This window comes from Artemia franciscana, chromosome 6 (genome assembly GCF_032884065.1).
Source record: "Artemia franciscana chromosome 6, ASM3288406v1, whole genome shotgun sequence".
Classification (NCBI taxonomy): Eukaryota; Metazoa; Arthropoda; class Branchiopoda; order Anostraca; family Artemiidae; genus Artemia; species Artemia franciscana.
In genome coordinates, this window is record NC_088868.1 from 18,125,028 (window position 1) to 18,144,781 (window position 19,754).

At 35.5% G+C, this 19,754-nt stretch overlaps 1 protein-coding gene across 5 annotated transcripts in view; it reads left to right on the top strand.

Moving 5' to 3' along the window:
• LOC136028132 (dual specificity calcium/calmodulin-dependent 3',5'-cyclic nucleotide phosphodiesterase 1-like) overlaps window positions 1-19,754 on the top strand; it is a 318,548-nt gene that overhangs the window by 291,424 nt on the left and 7,370 nt on the right. For all 5 annotated transcript variants that reach the window (XM_065705780.1, XM_065705781.1, XM_065705779.1 and 2 more), the window contains 2 exons: window positions 10,652-10,765; window positions 16,226-16,321. In XM_065705780.1, the coding sequence (XP_065561852.1) occupies window positions 10,652-10,765; window positions 16,226-16,321 (210 nt within the window). The remainder of the gene's footprint in view (window positions 1-10,651; window positions 10,766-16,225; window positions 16,322-19,754) is intronic.

Sequence of the window (19,754 nt, forward strand, 5' to 3'; positions counted from 1 at the left end):
AATTTCATCGAATATTACAAGTCTAAGGTAAAGAGATACATCAATAGGGTCCCTCAGTAAGGACTCGAACGTCGGATCCCCACTATCAGGTACTAGCTAGATTCGGACCAATATTTGAAAAATAATGCAAGAATTCATTACAAATATCATTTAAAACTTCAAAGTCTCTCCTATTGCACTAATAAATTCATCGGGTACACTGTTTATTTTTAATCCAATCACTTTTTTTATTGGCCCCCAGGTTTGCTTAGGGCATCTTTCGACCTCCCTAAACTTTTTTTCAAAATATTTCTTTTTTCCATTTCTTAAAATTGTATTCAACCTATTTCGATAATTTTATATAATTCCTTATTTTTTTGTGTCGGGTTAATGATTTGAGCGCTAAATAATTTATTTCTTACATTTATTTGCTTCAAAATCACAGGACTAATCCTAGGTTTTTCGCTTGAATGTTTTCTATTGAACGGTTTCAATGTGACTGCTTGACTTATAAAACTCTGCAACTTTTCATAAAATAAAACAGACCTCGACTTTGCGTCCTGAACTTCGTCTAGAACCTCATACCAATTTACCTTTTCTATAGAACTTTTATGTTTTACCACCGCATTTTGGTTGATCACTGGAATCCTAAATGTTTTGCCTTTAACCTCCATTGTTGCAGTTCTAAAGCTAGCTGTAACTCCAAAGTGGTCTGATACATCTTCGATAAGGGCCCTCGGAAGACTCAAAGGTACATTAGAAAGGGTATTATCCAGAAGCTTAGCTGGCGTTCTCGTAATTCTTGTAGGGGTATTAATGCAAGGATGAAATCCATAACGTAGACTTCTATTAAATAAATTCAGTGCCAGCAGATGACTTATCTATAAAGTCAATATTAAAGTCCCCCATAATAAAACATGGCATAGAATTTTCCAAATAGGTCCATTAAGTCATGTAGCAGGCTCTGTGGAGGTCTATACGCTATGACAATACAAAAGTTCAAATTTTCTCTTGTAACATGCTGAACAAAACACTCGCAAACATTCTATCTATATGCTGTAAGATTTTCTCTTAGTGAAGCCTTATGCTTAGCATGAATATAAGCTGCTAGGCCTCCGTGTTGGTACCACTCTCGATTCCTTACATATAATTTGTAACGGACCACACTCGCCACCCCTGAGAAGGTGACTATAGAGACTGTGAAAACAAATCATTCGTGTTATGTTATTTGCCATGTTGTGAGCTAAAATATGTTCTGTGTCAGGTTAAATATAAATTTTAAGACTTTTTTCATTCATAACCAATCATAGTAGCAATTAAATCAAAAAAGGAAGTTTTTAACTGAAAGTAAGGAGCAACATTAAAACTTAAAGCGAACAGACAATATTGCGTATATGAGAGGGGTCACTCCTCCACAACACCTCGCTCTTTATGCTAAAGTTTCTTAGTATATTACAAAAAAATCTTCTTATTGTTCTAATTAAACGAACATAGTGTTTCATAGTTGTTCTTAAAGAATCGGGACAGAATTCAAACTTTAGCCTAAAGAGCGAGGTGTTTTGGAGGAGTAGGCCTAACCCCCCTCATATACATAATAATTTCTGTTTGTTTTAAGTTTGAATGTTGCTCCTTACTTTCAGTTGAAACAACTTGTTTTTTTATTTATTTTCGATCGTTTTTTAAACAATGCCAGGAAATCTGGCTACTCCTCCACAGGAAAATTCCTCTTCCCAAGGATTTATTCTCTAGAAAATTCAATCCTGGTGAAAATTTACCCCAGACAATTACCCGTAACATCTCCACGCCTAAAATAGACTCGGCAATGAGAAATCAAAACATAAGAAGAATTTCGAATACGAATTTTAGCAAATACCCCAGTGTAAAATTCCTCCTGAAAAATTCCCCCCTGGAAACTTTCCTTCCCATGGAATATTATCCCCATAGAAAATCCCACCAGCAGATACTCCCACGAAAAATGTATGCATACTTCCCCATAACAAATGCTATGTGCAAGCAATAGGCATATTTTGTCACTTAAAGACCTTTCCCTAGGGGCTGTGGGAGTTTCATGATATCCCCAAAGGCATAGTTATTTAGTCATTCAACTATGCTGAAGAAAATGGCTACCTCAAAATTTTGATCGGACGATTTGAGAAAAAACGGGAGTGGTGGGGGCCTAGTTACCCTCCATTTACTGGGTCACTTAAAAGGGTACTAGAACTTTTAAGTTTTATTTGAATTAGCCCTCTCACGATATTCTAAGACCGATGTGTCGATACAATCACTCCTGGGAAAAAAAACAAAATAAAGATGCATCCATGATCTTTCTTCTGGCAAAAAATACTCAATTCTACAATTTTTCAGATAGGCACTTGAAACCTCTACAGTAGGGTTCTTTGATACGCTGACTTTGGTGGTGGGATTTTCTTTAAGATTCTATGAATTTTAGGGGGTGTTTCCACCTTTTTTCTAAAATCAAGCAGATTTCCTCAGGCTCGTAACCTTTGATGGTAATTCTAATGATGTAAATCTACTGAGTAATTCTACTGATGACGATATGTGATCAAAATATCTGGACTTTTGTACCTGTTTTTTCAGTGTCTAAATAAACGGATTTATCCCCATTTGAAAATTTAATTGTTTGTGATGTGTAGGATTAAACTTAATGAAACTTATATACTTATAGAAACTTATATACTTATAAACTTAGACAAAATATTTGGACTTTTGTACCTGTTTTTTTTCAGTGTCTAAACAAATGGATTTATCCTCATTTAAAAATTTAATTGTTTGTGATGTGTAGGATTAAACTTAATGAAACTTATATGCTTGAAATCAGCACAAAACTTCGATTTTTTTATATATCTATTGATAAAAAACAATTTTGGAAGAATAGGAAAATAAGTCTGCAAACCAAAATTAGAATACTAGAAGCTACTGTGATGACAGTGTCAAATATGGTTTTGAAGCATGGGTGATCCAAAAAGCAGATGAAGATTTGCTAGATGTTTTCCAGAGAAGTTGCCTTCGGATTATTCTGGGTAAGGGGCTGACTGACCGTAATTCAAACAGTAGGCTGTAGGGAAAATGTGGTTCAATCCACTTTTCAGGGCTATAATGAAAGAAAGGTTGAGATGGCTAGGGCAAGTTGTACGGATGAAGTATGACAGATTGGCAAATATTGTCCTTTTCGACCAGCCTTCTAGGGCTAAATGGAAAGCAGGTCGTCCTCATCCTGGGTAGAAGGACGCCATAAAGAAAGATTTAAAGACAATGGGAACTTCCTGTGAGGTTATAAAAAGGGAGGCTTTGAATAGATTGGGATGGAGGAGGAGTTTTTCTAGCTGTGTTGGCCTCGGGCAGCTTGGTGTTGCGGTGAGTTGTTATTAGTAGTAGTAGCAGTAGCATCAGAGTGTCGGTTACTACTGAGCCGGGTCACTCCTTACTTACAGTTACGTTACCACAAACTGTTTGATACTTAATTACTCATAAAGCGTTGTTCAGTCCTGATGAATTCAATTTTGTTTCCTCTACGCAAAAAGAAAAGAAAAGCTATTCTTAGTCACCTAAATTTCTTACGCAAATATGAATGATATCTTAAAATAGATCTTTCATGAAACAGAGAAGCTGTTTTGCTTTTCTTCATTTCTGGCTAAAACTTTTAAATTCCCTTTGCATGTCGGAATTCTATCCAAGAAGAAACAAAGAAAAGATCTGAATGCCTATCTCTTAAAAAAATAAACAGTGGTTTGATCCGCAGATTGACCGGTTGCATTCAGTTTACAATTCATCGGAACTTTCAAGTAAAACTGACAGCTTGTTTACTACGAGTAAATCTATTCTTCTTTTTCTTTTTTAATTCTACTGAGCAAGTCGGTTACTTTTTCAATGGTAAACAGTGGTCAGCAACAAGGGTAATTAGCCCTGAGAGAAGACCCGTGAGAAGCTTACGCCCATGGCTTTCACATCTGTCGAGCACAACTTTGCCTTCTGCCCTCACGAATGAGACCACGTTTTCCTCCGCTTTTGTTACTTGCGGGATATTTTTGCCTCCCTCCCCTCGCTTTGATTGCTACCATTGATAGCACTGGTATATGACCCACGATTGTTTCTTTGCTAAGTTTTGCCCTCCCCACATATACATCTAGAGGTTTTCCAAAAGAAAAAATTTATAAAGCTGAAAAAGAAGAATGACATACAAATGTCAATATTATTGTTCATAATAAAAAATTCCTGAATTTAGAGCACTTTTAGGAAAGGAATGTTCATTTTTTCTTATTTAAAAAAAAAATACAAAGCCGACTAGCCTCACTACCAAAATCCTTTTTTGAGTGACTCTGAAAACAATTATAATTATGTATCACTCTTTATGTGTCCACCATTTCGCTGTGCCGAAGATAAAAGAACCAATTTTTCCAGAAAGCAACAGTAAGCATATTTGCTTGCTGACACAATAGGTAGGCCTATAACTTTGTTTGACTAGTCTTAGTTCTGTAGACTAATCTAAAATTTGTTATTTTATCATTCTGAGTATCCTTAGCAACAAAATAACTGGGTAGAGGTTTGAAAATTTCAGGTTGATGCAAAGAAAATTATTGTAAGTCTAATTTCTTATAAATTGAAATGATTTTATTTTAAATTGTTTTAGCGTTACGAGACAATGGTGCATTGATGGCTGTGCATGTCATTTCAATTTCATGTTAATTCCTACTAATCATAGGCAACGCAAAAGCGCTACCTAAGTAAAGAGCGATTTGGGCACAATGTATTATGTTTATTCTGACCAGCGCACTTTGTGTAGAAGGGGCTATCGCAGGAGCTTCAAGAGAGGCTCATTCAATTGGAAATTGGAAGTTCCAGTGCCTTTTTTAAAGTCAGTAGCGAGTGGAGACTAGCCACCCCCCCTCCAAACCCCTTCATTTCCCAAATCATATTCAGTCAAGATTTTTAGATAGCTATTTCGTTCAGCATAGTTGAAATGTCCAGTAATTACGTCTTTGGGGATCAAAATCTCCCCCGAGCCCTCAGAGCAAGGGCTATAAGTTTTACTAGCTGCTCATTATTAACATATATACTTTGTATTGAAAGGGTGGTCGTATAAACATCGGAGAGACCTCATTTGATTGGAAATTAGAAGTTCTAGTGCCCTTTTCAACAGTCACAAGGGATAAGAGGGTGACTGAACCCCCCCCCTCCCCCAAGATCCTCTTTTCTCCAAATGTATCCGCTAGAAATTTTGAGATAACCATTTTGGTCAAATAATAGTCTATAGATCATGCAACAATGCAATCGGGTTTGACACAATCCCCAGAGCGATGGAGAAAGGGTTGTAAATTTTACCCTGAGGACATATAAGATTTTTATTGAAAGGGTGGTCGCATAAACTTTATATGAGACTCACTTGGTTCAAAACTGAAAGTTCTGTTTCCTTATAAGGATTCAAAAGTGATAGAAGAGCAACTAGCCCCCCTCCCGACGCCCTCTTTGCCCAAAAGGTATCTGATCAAAATTATGAGTTAGCCATTTTCTCCAAAACAATCTAAGGATCATATAACAATACCTTTTGTGTTGAAACAACCCACAGAGTATGGGGCAAGAATTGTAATTTGTGCCCTGCGGGGCATTTAAGGCTTTGATGGAAGGGCTGGGGATATAGACTCCGAAGGAGGCTCATTTGATTGGAAATTGAAAGTTCTGGTTTCCTTTTTCAAAATCAAAGGTTATCGGAGGGCATAGCCCCCGCCCCAAGCCTTCTTTTCCACAAATGTATTCGATCAAAATTTTGGGATGGTCATTTTATTCAATTTAATCCAAGGATCATTTAACAATGCCTCTAGGGTTGACACCCCCACCCAGAACCCGAGGCAAGGGTTGTAAGTTATGCTCTGGGGGCACGTTAGCTTTTGATTTAAATTGAAAGTTTCAGTGCCCTCTTTAAGATTCAGAAGCTATTGGAGGGCATTCAACCCCCCCCCCCCCTTGTGCCAAGTATGTTCTAAAACACATTCAATCAAAATCTTGAGACGGCTATTTTGTTCAGCATAGTTTAGAGGTCCAGTAATTATGTTTTTGGGGTTGCCCCCCAGAGCCCTTAGGGAAAGGGCTGTAAGTTCGGTAATTCACCTATTATTTGCATATAGTATCTTTTGACAACGCTTATATGCGTAGTCAAAAGAAATGAGTACATAACTTGCATTTTACTGGAAAAAAAAATAATGACCGTGGATTGTCCGTTCAATGTACAATTACTGATATTTATTCCTTAAATGTTCAATAATTTTTATTAATCAAAGTCAAATTAAAAACATTTATAATGTATTTTGTTTTCATTAAAGTGCAAATTTGGTTCTTATCTCGAGAAGGCATGGGGGTTGTCAGTCCTAATTTTGTTGTTTTTTTTAGTTTGACGTGGTTATTTGTTGTCATTTCTGTTCATTTTGGGTTTCATTTATATATTAACGGCAATTTGTGGTAGTTTTGCGCTAGGAAGAATATTTGACCTTATTTCTGCTCATTTTTGGTTTAATAGAGCTATTTAGTTTTCTTGTTTGTGGAAAAACTTATTTTGTGGAAAATGTTATTTAAATCAATCTGAGGTAACGTTGATGGGAAACTTGAACTAAATCAAAAGATACTGTGTGCATACAGATTGTCAAAAATGTGTATCAGCAATATTTTTTGGAAAGGCTTACCGTCTCGAGATGAAACATGGCATCATGAGGGGATGTTCAACTGACCAGAAGGAAACGTTTACGTGCTACTTCTTCTAATAATACTGCTGTTATTACTGCTCCTACTATTACCACTACTACTATAATACTAGCATTATTAAGGCTCAGCGTATGAAGGTGAGACTGAATCAAAACATACTATGTGCGTTCTGATTGACAAAAGGGCGTATATCGAAATATATTTGGGTATTACGTTCCAACTTTCAGAGAATGCTTAAAGAGAAAAATCAATTGACCAAAAGGCTAAATGTGAATGCTACTACTAATTCTACTGCCACTGCTACTGCTACTACTACTACTGTTAAGCTACTCCAGCTACAGCTACAATCGTGACTTCCTGTAAGGTTAAAAGTATTAAGGCGAAAAGAGCGTATAAGGGCGCATCAGAAACATTTTTGGAACGGCTTACCGTACCAAAATGAAACTTTAAGAGTATCTTGAGGGGTATGTTCAACTTACCAAAAGGAAAGATATTCATATTACTACTGCTATTAATATTACTGCCTCTACTGTTGCTAGTACTGCTAATACAATACTACTGCTGCAACTACTACTTCTGCTACCACCACTAGAACTATGATATTAGTACTGTTAAGGCTAAGTGTATGAAGGTGAAAATTTGAGAGAATATTGAGGAGAAATTTTGAACCAAATAAAACACACACTGTGTGAAAGCAGAATGTGAAAATGGCGTATATTGAGTTCGGTTAATTGACCAAAAGGCAATATGTGTTAGCTAGTGCACATACTACTACTACTGTTACTTTTGCTACTACTATTGCTGCTACTACCACTACTATCACTCCTCCAACTACTATTTCTAATGCAGCTACTTTCTGAATATAAAGTTCAGGAAGCATATGAATATACAGGATATCCAAAGGGCCTGTCAGCAGTGTCTTAGCAACAGCTAATTGTATGAAATCGGTACTTCCAGAACTTGAAAAGGGGAAGATGTTCAATTGACATAAGGCAATATGTTAGTGCTACTGTTGCTGCTAGTACTAGTGCTATTACTCTTAATAGTACTACTAGTACTAATACTAATATTGTTACTATTATTACAACTATGCCAAAGCATATGAAGGGGAAATTTCTAAGAGAATGCTGATAGGGGAAGGTGAATTAAATCCCAATGGTCGTCAAAAGGGGTTATCGGTAATATCTTAGAAACGGTTTGGTGTTTGAAGTTGAAACATACAGGGCTTGTTGTGGGGGATGTCGGTCTAACCAAAAGACACTCTTTACATTATAATACTACTGCTTCAACTTATACCACTACTACTGATACTGCTACTACTGCTACTTAATCTAAGGCTACTAATTTTTATTCTACTGTTACTACTATTACTTCTGGTACTACGACTACTTCTGCTAAAACTAATGGTATTAACGAAACAATTTTGAGGAATATTGAAAAAGTATTGAACTAAATCGAAACACACTATGCGCATACAGGTTGTCGAGAGGACGTATCAGCAATGCTTCGAAAACAGGTTATGTCATTTTGTTGAAACTGTCAGTGCATGTTGAAGGGAATCTTTAAGACAAATTAGTTGACTCCCAGGCCTCAGGTATGTTCTCTATGTTTTTTTCCAGTTGTTGCTTATATTATATCCACCTTATATATATTGCTTATATTGTAGTTGTTGTTTGTATTTTTTTTATCCCCTTGTATCCCTGACCATGGAGCCTTTCGAGGGGAATTAAGTGTGTTGTAATAAGTGTATTGTATTTCAATTTTGATTGTATTTTTTATCGTCTTTCATTTAATAATAAACTTCTCTCTCTCTCTACTACTGCTACTACAACTACTGCTACTAAACTAGCTAAGGTAGGTTATCAGAAAGGTGACAACAATATTTCAAAAACGACATACATTGTTAAGTTGGACCTTTCAGGGTAAGTTTTGGTGGATTTTGAGCTAGTCAGAAGGTACTATGTGTATAATATTAATTCTACTGTCTACGATTGCTGTAACTAATGACGCTAAGGGTATTAAGGTGAATTTTTTAGGGAATGTTTAGGGGTTGTTTCAGTTAGATGAAAAACTAAATGCATTCAGGTTTCCAAAAGCATATACAAGCAATATCATAGGCAGCGGAGCGCTATTATAGATAGCGATAATATAGAATCTTTTAAAGGAGCTAATCTGATTTGAAACTAGATGTTCTAGCGCATTGTCGCCAGTCGCCATATGGCAGTATATTAGTGCTATGTTAGTGCCTTTTCTTTAGTAGTGACTCGCCATTACATCTGAGCAAACTTTCCATTTAAATTAATTTTTATTGTTCCGAAAAAAAATATTCTTTATATGAAGTTATTTTGGCTGTAAGTGAATTTACATTTTCAAATTTCAAGGAAAAAAACATGCACGAAATCTGGGTATATATATGAAACATATATATGGGTATATATGAAAAATGTATACCTGGGGAAAAATATGAAACATCCAAAGCTAAGTTTCTAATTTTCCATATATGTGCACAGTGGTCTTATGTATGGACATCTTTAAATCAGGGGCGATAGTATAGGGTGAAAATTATCAAATAAATCTGACTAAAAAAAAATATAGTTTTTTCTATCTGTACAGTTAACTAATTTAAATCCCAGACTGTAAATATGAGGCACCTTAATACCGGTAGCTAAGTATAAGGACGTTTGCTGTTTAATTTGCGCCTACTCAAGCCACTCCTGGAGTTAAAAGACGTAATAATACCAATGCGCCAAAAACATACGAAGGTTAAATTTGCTCCTTGAAGGGATACATTGGTACGAAAAATTATTGTATTTACCACTTAAAGATCTTTTCTCTCTTAAGTACTCTAAAAATTTTGTCTCAAGTAGTGAAGTGCTACTGTGCGATGAGACATCGATTTTTTTGGTCTTGTAGAGAATGCTATTTTTCTCTTACCCTATCATCTAGTATATTGTTAAATAGTATATTGTTATACATTTTGTTAGTGCGTAATACAAGGTGTGCTATGACACGTCTTGTAGCCTATTAGGTATGTAGCCACTTAGCGATGTAGCTATGAAGATTATTTAACAAGCCGACTGCTGTATCCATCAGTATTGTTTGAGCATTGTTCCTTTTTTAAAAATACAACTTTTTGCTGGTAAAACACTTAAACTGATGTACTAGAGTAGTTTCTATTGCAACTAAGGAATCTCCTGATTTATCAAGCTGAAATCTGGGTTGTCAATTTATTCCATATACAGGCCGGGAGTCTTCCTTGTTTCTCCTGTCATCAAGGTCGAAGACATTATGCCACTCATGTTCCATTAGTTGGCGCTGCTATGAAGTTTTTGAAGTTATGAACTACTTTTTAGTAAGTAGTTTTTGTGGAAACGAGCAGAAACTCTTTTTTATGAGAGTGTGGTGGATAAAAATTTCTAAAACAATCAGCGATAATATTAAAGCGATTGATGATCTTGATTGATGAGCAATGAACCATGATCTTGAAACATATTGCTGAAACAGCTTGACAAATTCAAGTATTTGAGAGTCGGTATAGATTGCATGAAAGTGTTTGATATCCTCAATTGCCACAATTGGCAAAAATTTCAAACTCAACACAGCTGTCACGAACAGAATGGTGGGCTCTCCTTTTTAGGACTCTCCTCCTAAAAAGAAGGATGAAAGGTCGAGTCCCTCTGCAGTAACATAGTATGTTCAAAATTTACAATTGATATGTAATACACCGGGTTCAAATCCCGGCCGACCCCATTTAAATCTACAGGGCCGACGCAGGTACCTTAGTAGTCAAGAAGCGTCGTTAATCCGATTACCTTACAGAATGATTGTTTTCAAAATTCTAACTTACCCCTGGTTACGCTGATTACATTTACCACTACTAACTATAAATACTCGAAGCAAAGAGTGACCCTAAGTATATTTTGTCATTATGAAATTTTTGATTACCGTGAATTCTTTGCAGGATTTATTGATTTCATTGTCGAACCCACTCTGATTGTGCTGGAAGATACTTTACATCTGATATGTGAAAAGGCTAGGACACTTGCAACAGACTCTGGACCTGCCCCTAAACAAGGTTTGAAGCCACTTCAAATTTTTTTTAAATAATTAATTATTTAATTAAATAAATAATTAAACTTCAGTATAATTTTCCTATATTTTTTTTTGTTCTACTTCTTTGTCTTTTATTTTGAACTGATATGAAAGCCATGGGCCCTTAGTAGGCACATAAGTGCAAATTTATTGATTGGAGGTAGGTGAAAATAGAATTCTTCTAAATTTAAAATGACAAAAAAAGTGGAAATTGGCATACTTCTCTTCATAAAAGTCTGTTCCTTCAGAGTTTGACCTTTAGTCCCTACTTTGATTAACTTAAGAAAAGTCGTTCCTACAAAGCGTGAGAATGGGTCAATTCTTTCCGAGAAGAAAAACATAATCATGATAGTGCTCATAGGGAGTCTAGGCTAGTTCATTAAAATAATAATTTCATCAAATTTAAATTTTCTGGGTGTAAGAAATTATACCATTTTTACAGGAAAATTACATCGTTCATTTTGAACATTTGTTCCAATTTCGTCATCCAGTTTATATATTACATCTTCTAAGATCGAAGCAACAACTTTTCAAATTTCCTTTTTATGTGACTCTTAAGTGATATTTGTTTTATCTTTATTATATTATTCCTTTTTGAAAATGGCTTTGTTTAATTAGGTAAATAGTATAGGTTGGAGAAGTAAAAAGCGAGAAAATGTGTATATTTTATAAATGCTCCCTTAAATCGACAAAAAAATACTTTGACTAGCATATATGTGCCAGTAAAACAGTACTGCCACCTACAACACTAGGAGTTCTTGGTCGGATTAAAGTTTTATCCTCAAGCGACAGATCCTAAGATTTTAAAATATTAAAAAACGTAAATTTCTTTTCTAAACGAGAAAACACTAATATCTTTGTATTATCAATAATAGAAGAATACATTTCTATTCCCAAGAATACAAACATCTTTGATACAGGCGTTAGCACTTATAATCATTTTTTTGCCCTTTCATAATTCTTGTTTAAATCTTTGTTTGGATTACAAGGTTGTTTGTTTTTTTTTTTTTTTTTTTTTTTTTTTTTTTTTTTTTTTTTTTTTTTTTTTTTTTTTTTTTTTTTGGTGATCAGTAATGGTCTTTTAGTAAAAACTTTTGGTCAATAAATTCTGTAGGGTCTAGACCATTTCCATTAGCAAAAGGAACAGTGGTAAGACTAACTGTAGTAAAAATTAGCATTATATTTTTACTTTGATTAAAAATTCTACAGTTTTCCTGTTTTTCCCGTCTTAGGAAAACTAGAATAAAAAAAATCGCTTTATGATTTACGTGTTCCGACTAGGAACCCCATCTCAAGAAATAGTGTGGTCAAGTCAATACTGTTGACTCGGCTAACAGCGAGGTCTCCCTTGTACTTTATTTTCGCTCTCAGCATACCTCACCTATAATTTTAGAAACTTCAGGTTCGGGCCAGATTGTAGAGAAAGAATATTGATTGAATATAAATTTGAAAAGGTGCTCATTAGACCCGGCATTGAAAGTTAAATTGCCTTTTTAACGGTCAAAACTGATTGGAAGACAGCCAGTGCCCCCCCCTCTTGAGCCTCTTTTGTTCGTGGGTCCCCTTGTATCCCCTCAAGGCCTTGGATTGAAATGTTGAATTGTCATTTTCAGCAGAAAAGAAGGTTTAACCTTGTTAAAAACCGGAATAAAGTAAAGAATATAGGTCTTTGTGATTGGAGGTATTAATCAAGCCCTTAAGATTTCTAACCCTTATTCCTCTTTCAACTGTCAACTTTTTAGCAGAAATGTTTGCACCTTTGCCGTTTTGATTATCTTGCAACGATTAGTGCCTTTTGATTTACCTCGCTACTTACTTGTGAATAGATTCTAGGTTTCATAGGGGCTTATAGTAATAAATGTTTAAGAGGATCGGGGGAGGTATTTTTAGCCATACTCCCCTTCTTGCTTCTCTCAAGTCAAAAATTCAAGTCTATTTGGTCACTAACACTTTCTGGAAGTCAAACTAGATTTCCTTATTCCTGGGGCATCGGAGATCCGCTATTTTGATTTCATGATGCTATATAGAGTCTTTTAATTTACCTCGTCACTAAGAGGTAAACACATTCTGATTTTGACAGGGGCTTTTAGTGCAAACCATTTAAGTGGATATATGACTTTTAGCCCCAGTCCCCCCCCCCTTTAGCTCAATCTGAGATTCTCTCCTCATAGTACCTGAAAGTTTCAAATGCCCCTTTCAAGTCGTTTTTTCAAAATGTTACAAATCTGTTAATTTGATTGCATGGTAAGCGTAGTATCTTAAATTTGCCTTTGCCCCTCCCCCAAGTCAAATTTTCAAGTCTGTTTGTCCAATCCCTCCTCACAAACCAGAAAGTTTCAACTCAATCTCCAAAGCCGCTCTAGAGACAACGTGGATACCCTGATTTTTTAGCTTGAGTGGATGGTGTGTCTTTCCGTTTACATTAGTACTTCAAAGCTAATGCATTCTTGTCCCTAGGAGGCTTAAACAGTCAAAACCCTTATACGGATTTCAGACAAACTATGTCTATCCTTTTTTGAAGTTTGAAGCTCAAATGACCCTTCCCGCCAAAAAAATTCTTCCCCTACCCCTTGTAAGTTTTGACTTGATCACCGAAAACATTTCCAAGATACTGATAATACCGTGTCTTGATAACCTTGCACCACATAGTTCCTTTTAATTTATCTCGCTACTAGCCCATAAATACATTCGTTATATTAACGTTATAGTCCCATATCAGCTCATGCTGTAAAATGGTTTAATTTAATCAGACAATATAAATTTAGTCCCACTTTCATAACAACACTTGAAGTCCTTCATCACTTCTTTATGTAACACTACCTACAAGTTTCAACTCCATCCCCCGAGTTGTTTTCACAGAGTTATAGATATGTTATTGGCATCTTTTGATTTAGCACTGGTTTCTGCCCTAATATATAGTTCAACGCCCATTTACACCCCTCCCGAAACTCCCTCAAAGGTTCACTTCGATGCCTCACGTCGTTCAAGAGACATTGAAGATATTCCAATTTAATAACTTCGGAACACACTGTGTTCTTTGATTTACCTCACTACTTAAACGTCCATAGATTATAAGTCCCTTAGGAGCTAATGGTTTCGAAAAAATGTGGCAGGTCGGAGACAGAGAATTGTTTAGACCGTATTTATCTCAATACAAAATCTGAAGCAACAGTACTTAAAATTCCCGCTCAATACTCCAAGCTGTTACTGAGAACTTATCGATAAGCTATTTAGATGACCCGGATACAGTTAGCATAGAAGACACTTAGCATAGGTAAATCTTTGATTTACCTCTGCCTCTCCTACAAGTCCGAAATTGGGGTCCATCTGACCCTTACAATACTACCTGAAAATTTCAACTCTATCCTTCAAGCCTTTTCTAAGAAATCAAAAATAATTTGACAACTCTGGTGTATGTAGCATCATTTGGCTTGTTTTAGGCACTCATTTCGTTTCAAGAGTATGTCATTGGAAACTCTGGAATTCTTGGTTTAGTCAATGAACCTCAAGGGTTCTTAGCTCATCAGACAACCAAGACCAAATGTGACCGGCTTTATTAAAACCCTTCGGTGAATAACGGGAAACAAACATAATTGAGCGCCATTGTCCCTGGGATTACGGAGTGATGTTGAATTCGGAGGTGTGGCATACTTATTAGACCTTTTGACTTGGTGTCCTTTTTATCGGGTGTCTTTCGGGCTATTGTGGATGGGTATCAAAAAGCAAAGGAGAGGGTTCGTTATCATAAAATCACATTTGGATTTCAAAAATGCTACTATAACTTTAAGTTTTCAATCAATTGAGACATCCCCAACACTTCTACAACTACTCTTTTAGTACGAAGGGGCTGGAAAACAGGAAATACTACATGGGAAGACACTGAACCCTTTACTTAGACAACGCAATTGTGCCGCCTCTGAAAACTCTTTTTAGGTGCAGGTGGCTATGGACGGAAATGAAAATCCCCCCAATTTACCCTAAGTTTCTTAGATAAGCATTATTTGAAATGTATTACACAAAACTACATATTGATTGAATATCCGAATTTCGCCTTAAATTTAAATCGCAAGCGAAAATTTTACTACTTAAGCAAAATTGAAAATATCGTGCTCCATTCGTCCTGAATTTCTAAACAAAACACTATTAAAGATGTATTACTTGAAACTAAAACCGGAGACATGAAATTTAAGTCGCCAGTCAATATTTTAGCACTTAAGCAGAAAAGCTTGGGAAAAGCTTAAAAATTTTCAAAATGAGAAAGGGTGCTGCCCCTTCCTACACTCTCTCTTTTTACGCTAAAATTTGGCTTTTGTCCCCATTCTTTAAGAACATAACCTTAAACACAAAGACCGGTAAATTTAAATGAAAATTTTTTTTTAAAGAACTTTTAGCCTTAAGAACAAGGGATGAGGAAGGGGCAGCTTCCCTTACATATGGAAAAATTTCTGTTCGCTACAAGTCTTAATGTTTGCTCCTTACTTTCAGTTGAAAAAAACTTGTTTTTCATTTAATTCTATAATAGATTGATTAAAATAATTGTTAAATGCATCTTTACTTTAGTGAATTGCAAGTGGCGCTCTGGTCTCAAGATGCATTGAGGGGGTGGTAGCCCTACCTGTATTTGTATTAATTTCTACTCGTTACTGTGGGTTTTACCAAAAAAAATACGTAAACACTTGTCGTTTGTGATATCGTCTATTCCGAGCTTTTTTTTTAAAAAGAACTGTTTTATTTATACTTCGTTTATAAATAGTTCAGTTAAGCTTAGTTCGGACGGGGAAAAAATTATATTCTAAAAATGTATGTAAGGTTCTTATTAAGATCTTTCTTGGGGAGAGCAGGTTAAACAGATAATTTTTAAAGCATCAAATGAGTTATTTTTACTTAAATTTTTTATTAAGATCTTTCTTGGAGGGAGCAGGTTAAACAGATAATTTTTAAAACATTAATTTTAAATCAAATGAGTTATTTTTACTTTGATTTTTCAGTAGATTAAGTATAATACGATACTCAATGCTTAGTAAATAATACTTATTAATACTTAGCATAGGATATACTGTAAATTTAAAGTTTGAATCGATTGTTCATTAACCATTTTTGAACAAGGTTTTTCTATTTATAGGTTTTGTTATTTTAATCTTTCAACTCAAAAATAATAGTTTGTGTGTTAGCTTCTTTAAGGAAAGAATTCATCGGGATCAATTTCTAAAAATAAAGGCAATTCTTGTATCACCAATCTGGTGACGTGATTTAACTCTTTCAAATATGGTGCCTCTACGCTATATTTCGATTCCCCTGTGCTATACTATTGTTTGAAGCTTTTTTATTTTACCATGAATTTAAAGTTTCGTCTGTAGTATGCCTTGGCGGGGAGTTTGGACACCAAACGAACGCCCTGAAAGTTTTAGACATGTGATGGCTAATTGTTTTCCAAATATTTCAGACAATTCAGTTGAAGCAACCAAGTCACCTTTCAAAAAACCATGGAGAGAACATCTATCCAGCAATAAACAGACTTGGAAAGCCAGAAGTGAAAAAGGTATTTCATAAATTAAATCACTATGCGCTTAAATCTAATCGGCCTTTTTCATTGGTTTTAGAAATAATTAAATAAAAAAAATGTTTTTAACTGAAAGTAAGGAGCAACATTAAAACTCAAAACGAACAGAATAATTTCTCCCCTCCTCAATACCTTGTTCTTTACGCTAAGGCTTTTTGCTCTTTTAAAAAATCTTCCTATTCTAATAGCAGTGAGGCCCTAACAATTTTAAACTGACACATACCCACTACTTTTTTCTTCCTTTAATGATTTAAGATGATGAAGAAATTTAACGGTGATTCCCTCAAGACGCAGGTGTTATTAATTTTTTTTCAAGACGCAGGTGTTTGTTTCATAACGGGGCATGTTTTCTAAAAGACGCAGGTGGTTTTTACGTAATAGGGAATGTCTACTTTAGGATTTCTCTGGTTGTTGGGTAATAGAGCTCGTTTTCTTCAAGATGCAGGTGCCTGTTACGTAAAAGGGTTTGTTTTCTAAGAGATGTAGGTGTATGTTACATAATAGGGTTTATTTACCAATGCCGTCGGGTGTAATAGGGAATGTTTTCTGCAAGACATTCAAAGGTTTTTTTTAAGACATTTCTCCTCAAGACGTTTCAAGACATTTTTTATAAAAATTTGCTTCAAAACATTTTTCAAGATGTTTTAAGAAATTTCAAGACGTTCTTAAGACATTTCTCTTCAAGACGTTTCAGGACATTTAAGACATTTCTTATGAAATTTTCATTCAAGACGTTTTTCAAGACGTTTCAAGACGTTTCAAGACATTTCAAGAAGTTTTTAAGACCTTTTTCTTCAAGACACTTTTCAAGACTATTCGAGACATTTCAAAAAGTTTTTTAAGATACTTTTCTTCAAGATGGTTTTCAAGATATTTCAAGTCGTATTTTAAGTCTTTTTTTTCAAGAGGTTTCAATACATTTCAAGACGTTTTAAGGCATTATTCTCCAAGACCTTTTTCAAGACGTTTCAAAATATTTCAAGGCGTTTTTTAAGATATTTTTCTCCAAGACGTTTCAAGACATTTTAAGACGTTTTTAAGAAATTTTCTCTTCAAGACGTTTCAAGACATTTCAAGTCGTTTTTAAGACCCTTTTCTTCAGAAAGTTTTTCAAGACGTTTCAAGACATTTCAAGACGTTTTTTAAGATATTTTCCTAAGAAGTTTTTTAGACATTTTAAGTCATTTTTCTTCAAGACATTTTTCAAGACCTTTCGAGACAATTTTTAAGATTAACTCCTTTAAAATATCAATGATATTACTAGCTATGGTCGAGCATCGCTGATTATATGCCCTATATTGCTTATATGCCCTTTTAACACCTGTATACATATAGCTTTTTTTTATTTGAAACTCTCCCTAAACGTTCCCTAAAATTTTCAACTTAATGCCATTAGTGTCGTTAGTTACAGTGACAGTTGAAGCAGCATTAAATTTAGGGGAGATACAGTAAGGGTAAGGACCCAGTAAGGGTGGTTCTATTGCTGCCTTTTGTGTTTCTGGGACACCGGAACGAAATTGGCTCCATCGGATTGCTTATTCATCCCCGCTACCTTGCTATTTTTTCAAATTTTTTCTCCAAAAGGTTCCTCAGAAAGCGCAGATTTTGGAAGAAAGGTCAAAAGGTCCGTCTTATCCGAAGGGGCTGGCAAGACGGATCATCGTTTACGTAATCATCTTTTACTATATATTTCGTATAAACATATCAAGTAAATATTTATCAATCATGTAATAATGTATCTATGAAGTAAAATTTCCGCATTGGCTCTTTAAAACACACTGACACCAGAAAATCAACTTTAAATGTGTGCAGTGACGCCTGCCTTGCCGTTCCTCCAGACGGTAAAGGCTTTGGTAGTTTCATCAGAGCGTCCTCAAGATTGACCCTTCCCTTTTCAGTCGTCTCTTGAAATTTATAAGAGGGAAAAATCTTCTTCCAAAAGAACACTTCAATCTCATCTTCAGTCTCATCTTTCACCAAGACCTTTGCAACAAAATATGATGCTATCCTCTTGCCAAAAACTTTGACAAGAAAAAATCACCTTCTTTAATTCCTTCTGGTCTTAGAAAAGCCTCTCCATCCTCCTCAGTATCTCCCAAGTGAAGGCTCATGTAACTTCTTGTATCGCTAAGCACGATTCCTTCCCCTCATCCAAGTCAGCCGTGATGTTTCTTTTTGCTGTTCCCTTCCGTCCAGCTCGGCTTTTCTTCTTTGACTTCTTGGCTTCTTTTATTTGACGTTCTGCTTCAAGGCGCTCTTTTTCTGGTGTGTTAGTGAGAATTTTAGAACAGAGCCTTTTGCGTCCTTTAGGTTTCTCTGACCTTTTTCCAGCTTTTGGTAACGGTCTGACGACTTCTGGCGTGACAGCCTTCGAGGCCATGTCGGTTGTTAATGGTTGGTCGGTCGACAGGTTGGAGAGACCTTCTTCAGCTTCATCTGAACTAGTAGAAGAGGGGACTTCCGCGCTTTCTTGGGATTCCAGCCTGTCCGACACTTAGGAAGATAAAAACTGATGGTCACCGAACACATCTCGGTTGAAGGGACAGATTTCACTTTTCTTAAACCTGCTCAGGATATTTTTAATTGAGAAGGCTTTTGGACAAGCAACCCTCTTCGAAACGCCTTGCTCTTATATGAGCCAACGCTGTATATGAGAGGGGACAACCCCTTTCATATACAGAATAATTTCTGTTCGTTTTATCGCTCCTTACTTGCAGTAAAAAAAAAAAACTTGTTTTTCTTATTTAATTTCTGAATGTTTTGAATTAATGCATGTTTTTATTTTGGTTCACCGCAGATGAATAATTGAAACGAAATCTACATATTAATGTTTTTTGGCTAAATGGCTTTCTCATAGTTTTAATCGGACGATTTTGAGAAAAAAAATGAGCAAGGGAGGAGGCCTAGTTGCTCTCCAATTTTTGGTTACTTAAAAAGGCAACTAGAGCTTTTAGTTTCTCATAAACGTTTTTATTAGTAAAAAATATACGTAACTGACGAACTAACTTACGTAACGAACTTCTATATTCGTATGTTTTTTACGTATATGAGGGGATTTGCCCCCTCGTCCATACCTCGCTCTTTAAATTAAATCTCAAATGTTGTCCCAATTCCTTAAGAATGACCCCTGAATCATAAAGGCCGTAGAATAAATAGTTGAAATTAGTAAAAAATTCTTTAACGTAAAGAACGAGGCATTAGGAGGAGATATGCGTAATAATTCCTCATTGTTTTAAGTTTTAATGCTGCTCCCTACTTTCAGTTGAAAAACTTTTTCATATTTATTTTTAGTTGTTTTTTTAAATGATCCTAGAAAATCCGGTGCCCCTTTCATGGAAAGTCTCATCCCCCATGAAAAATTCCTCCATGGAAAGATCCTTCCACATAACCCCTCCCCTTAACCCCTCCCACC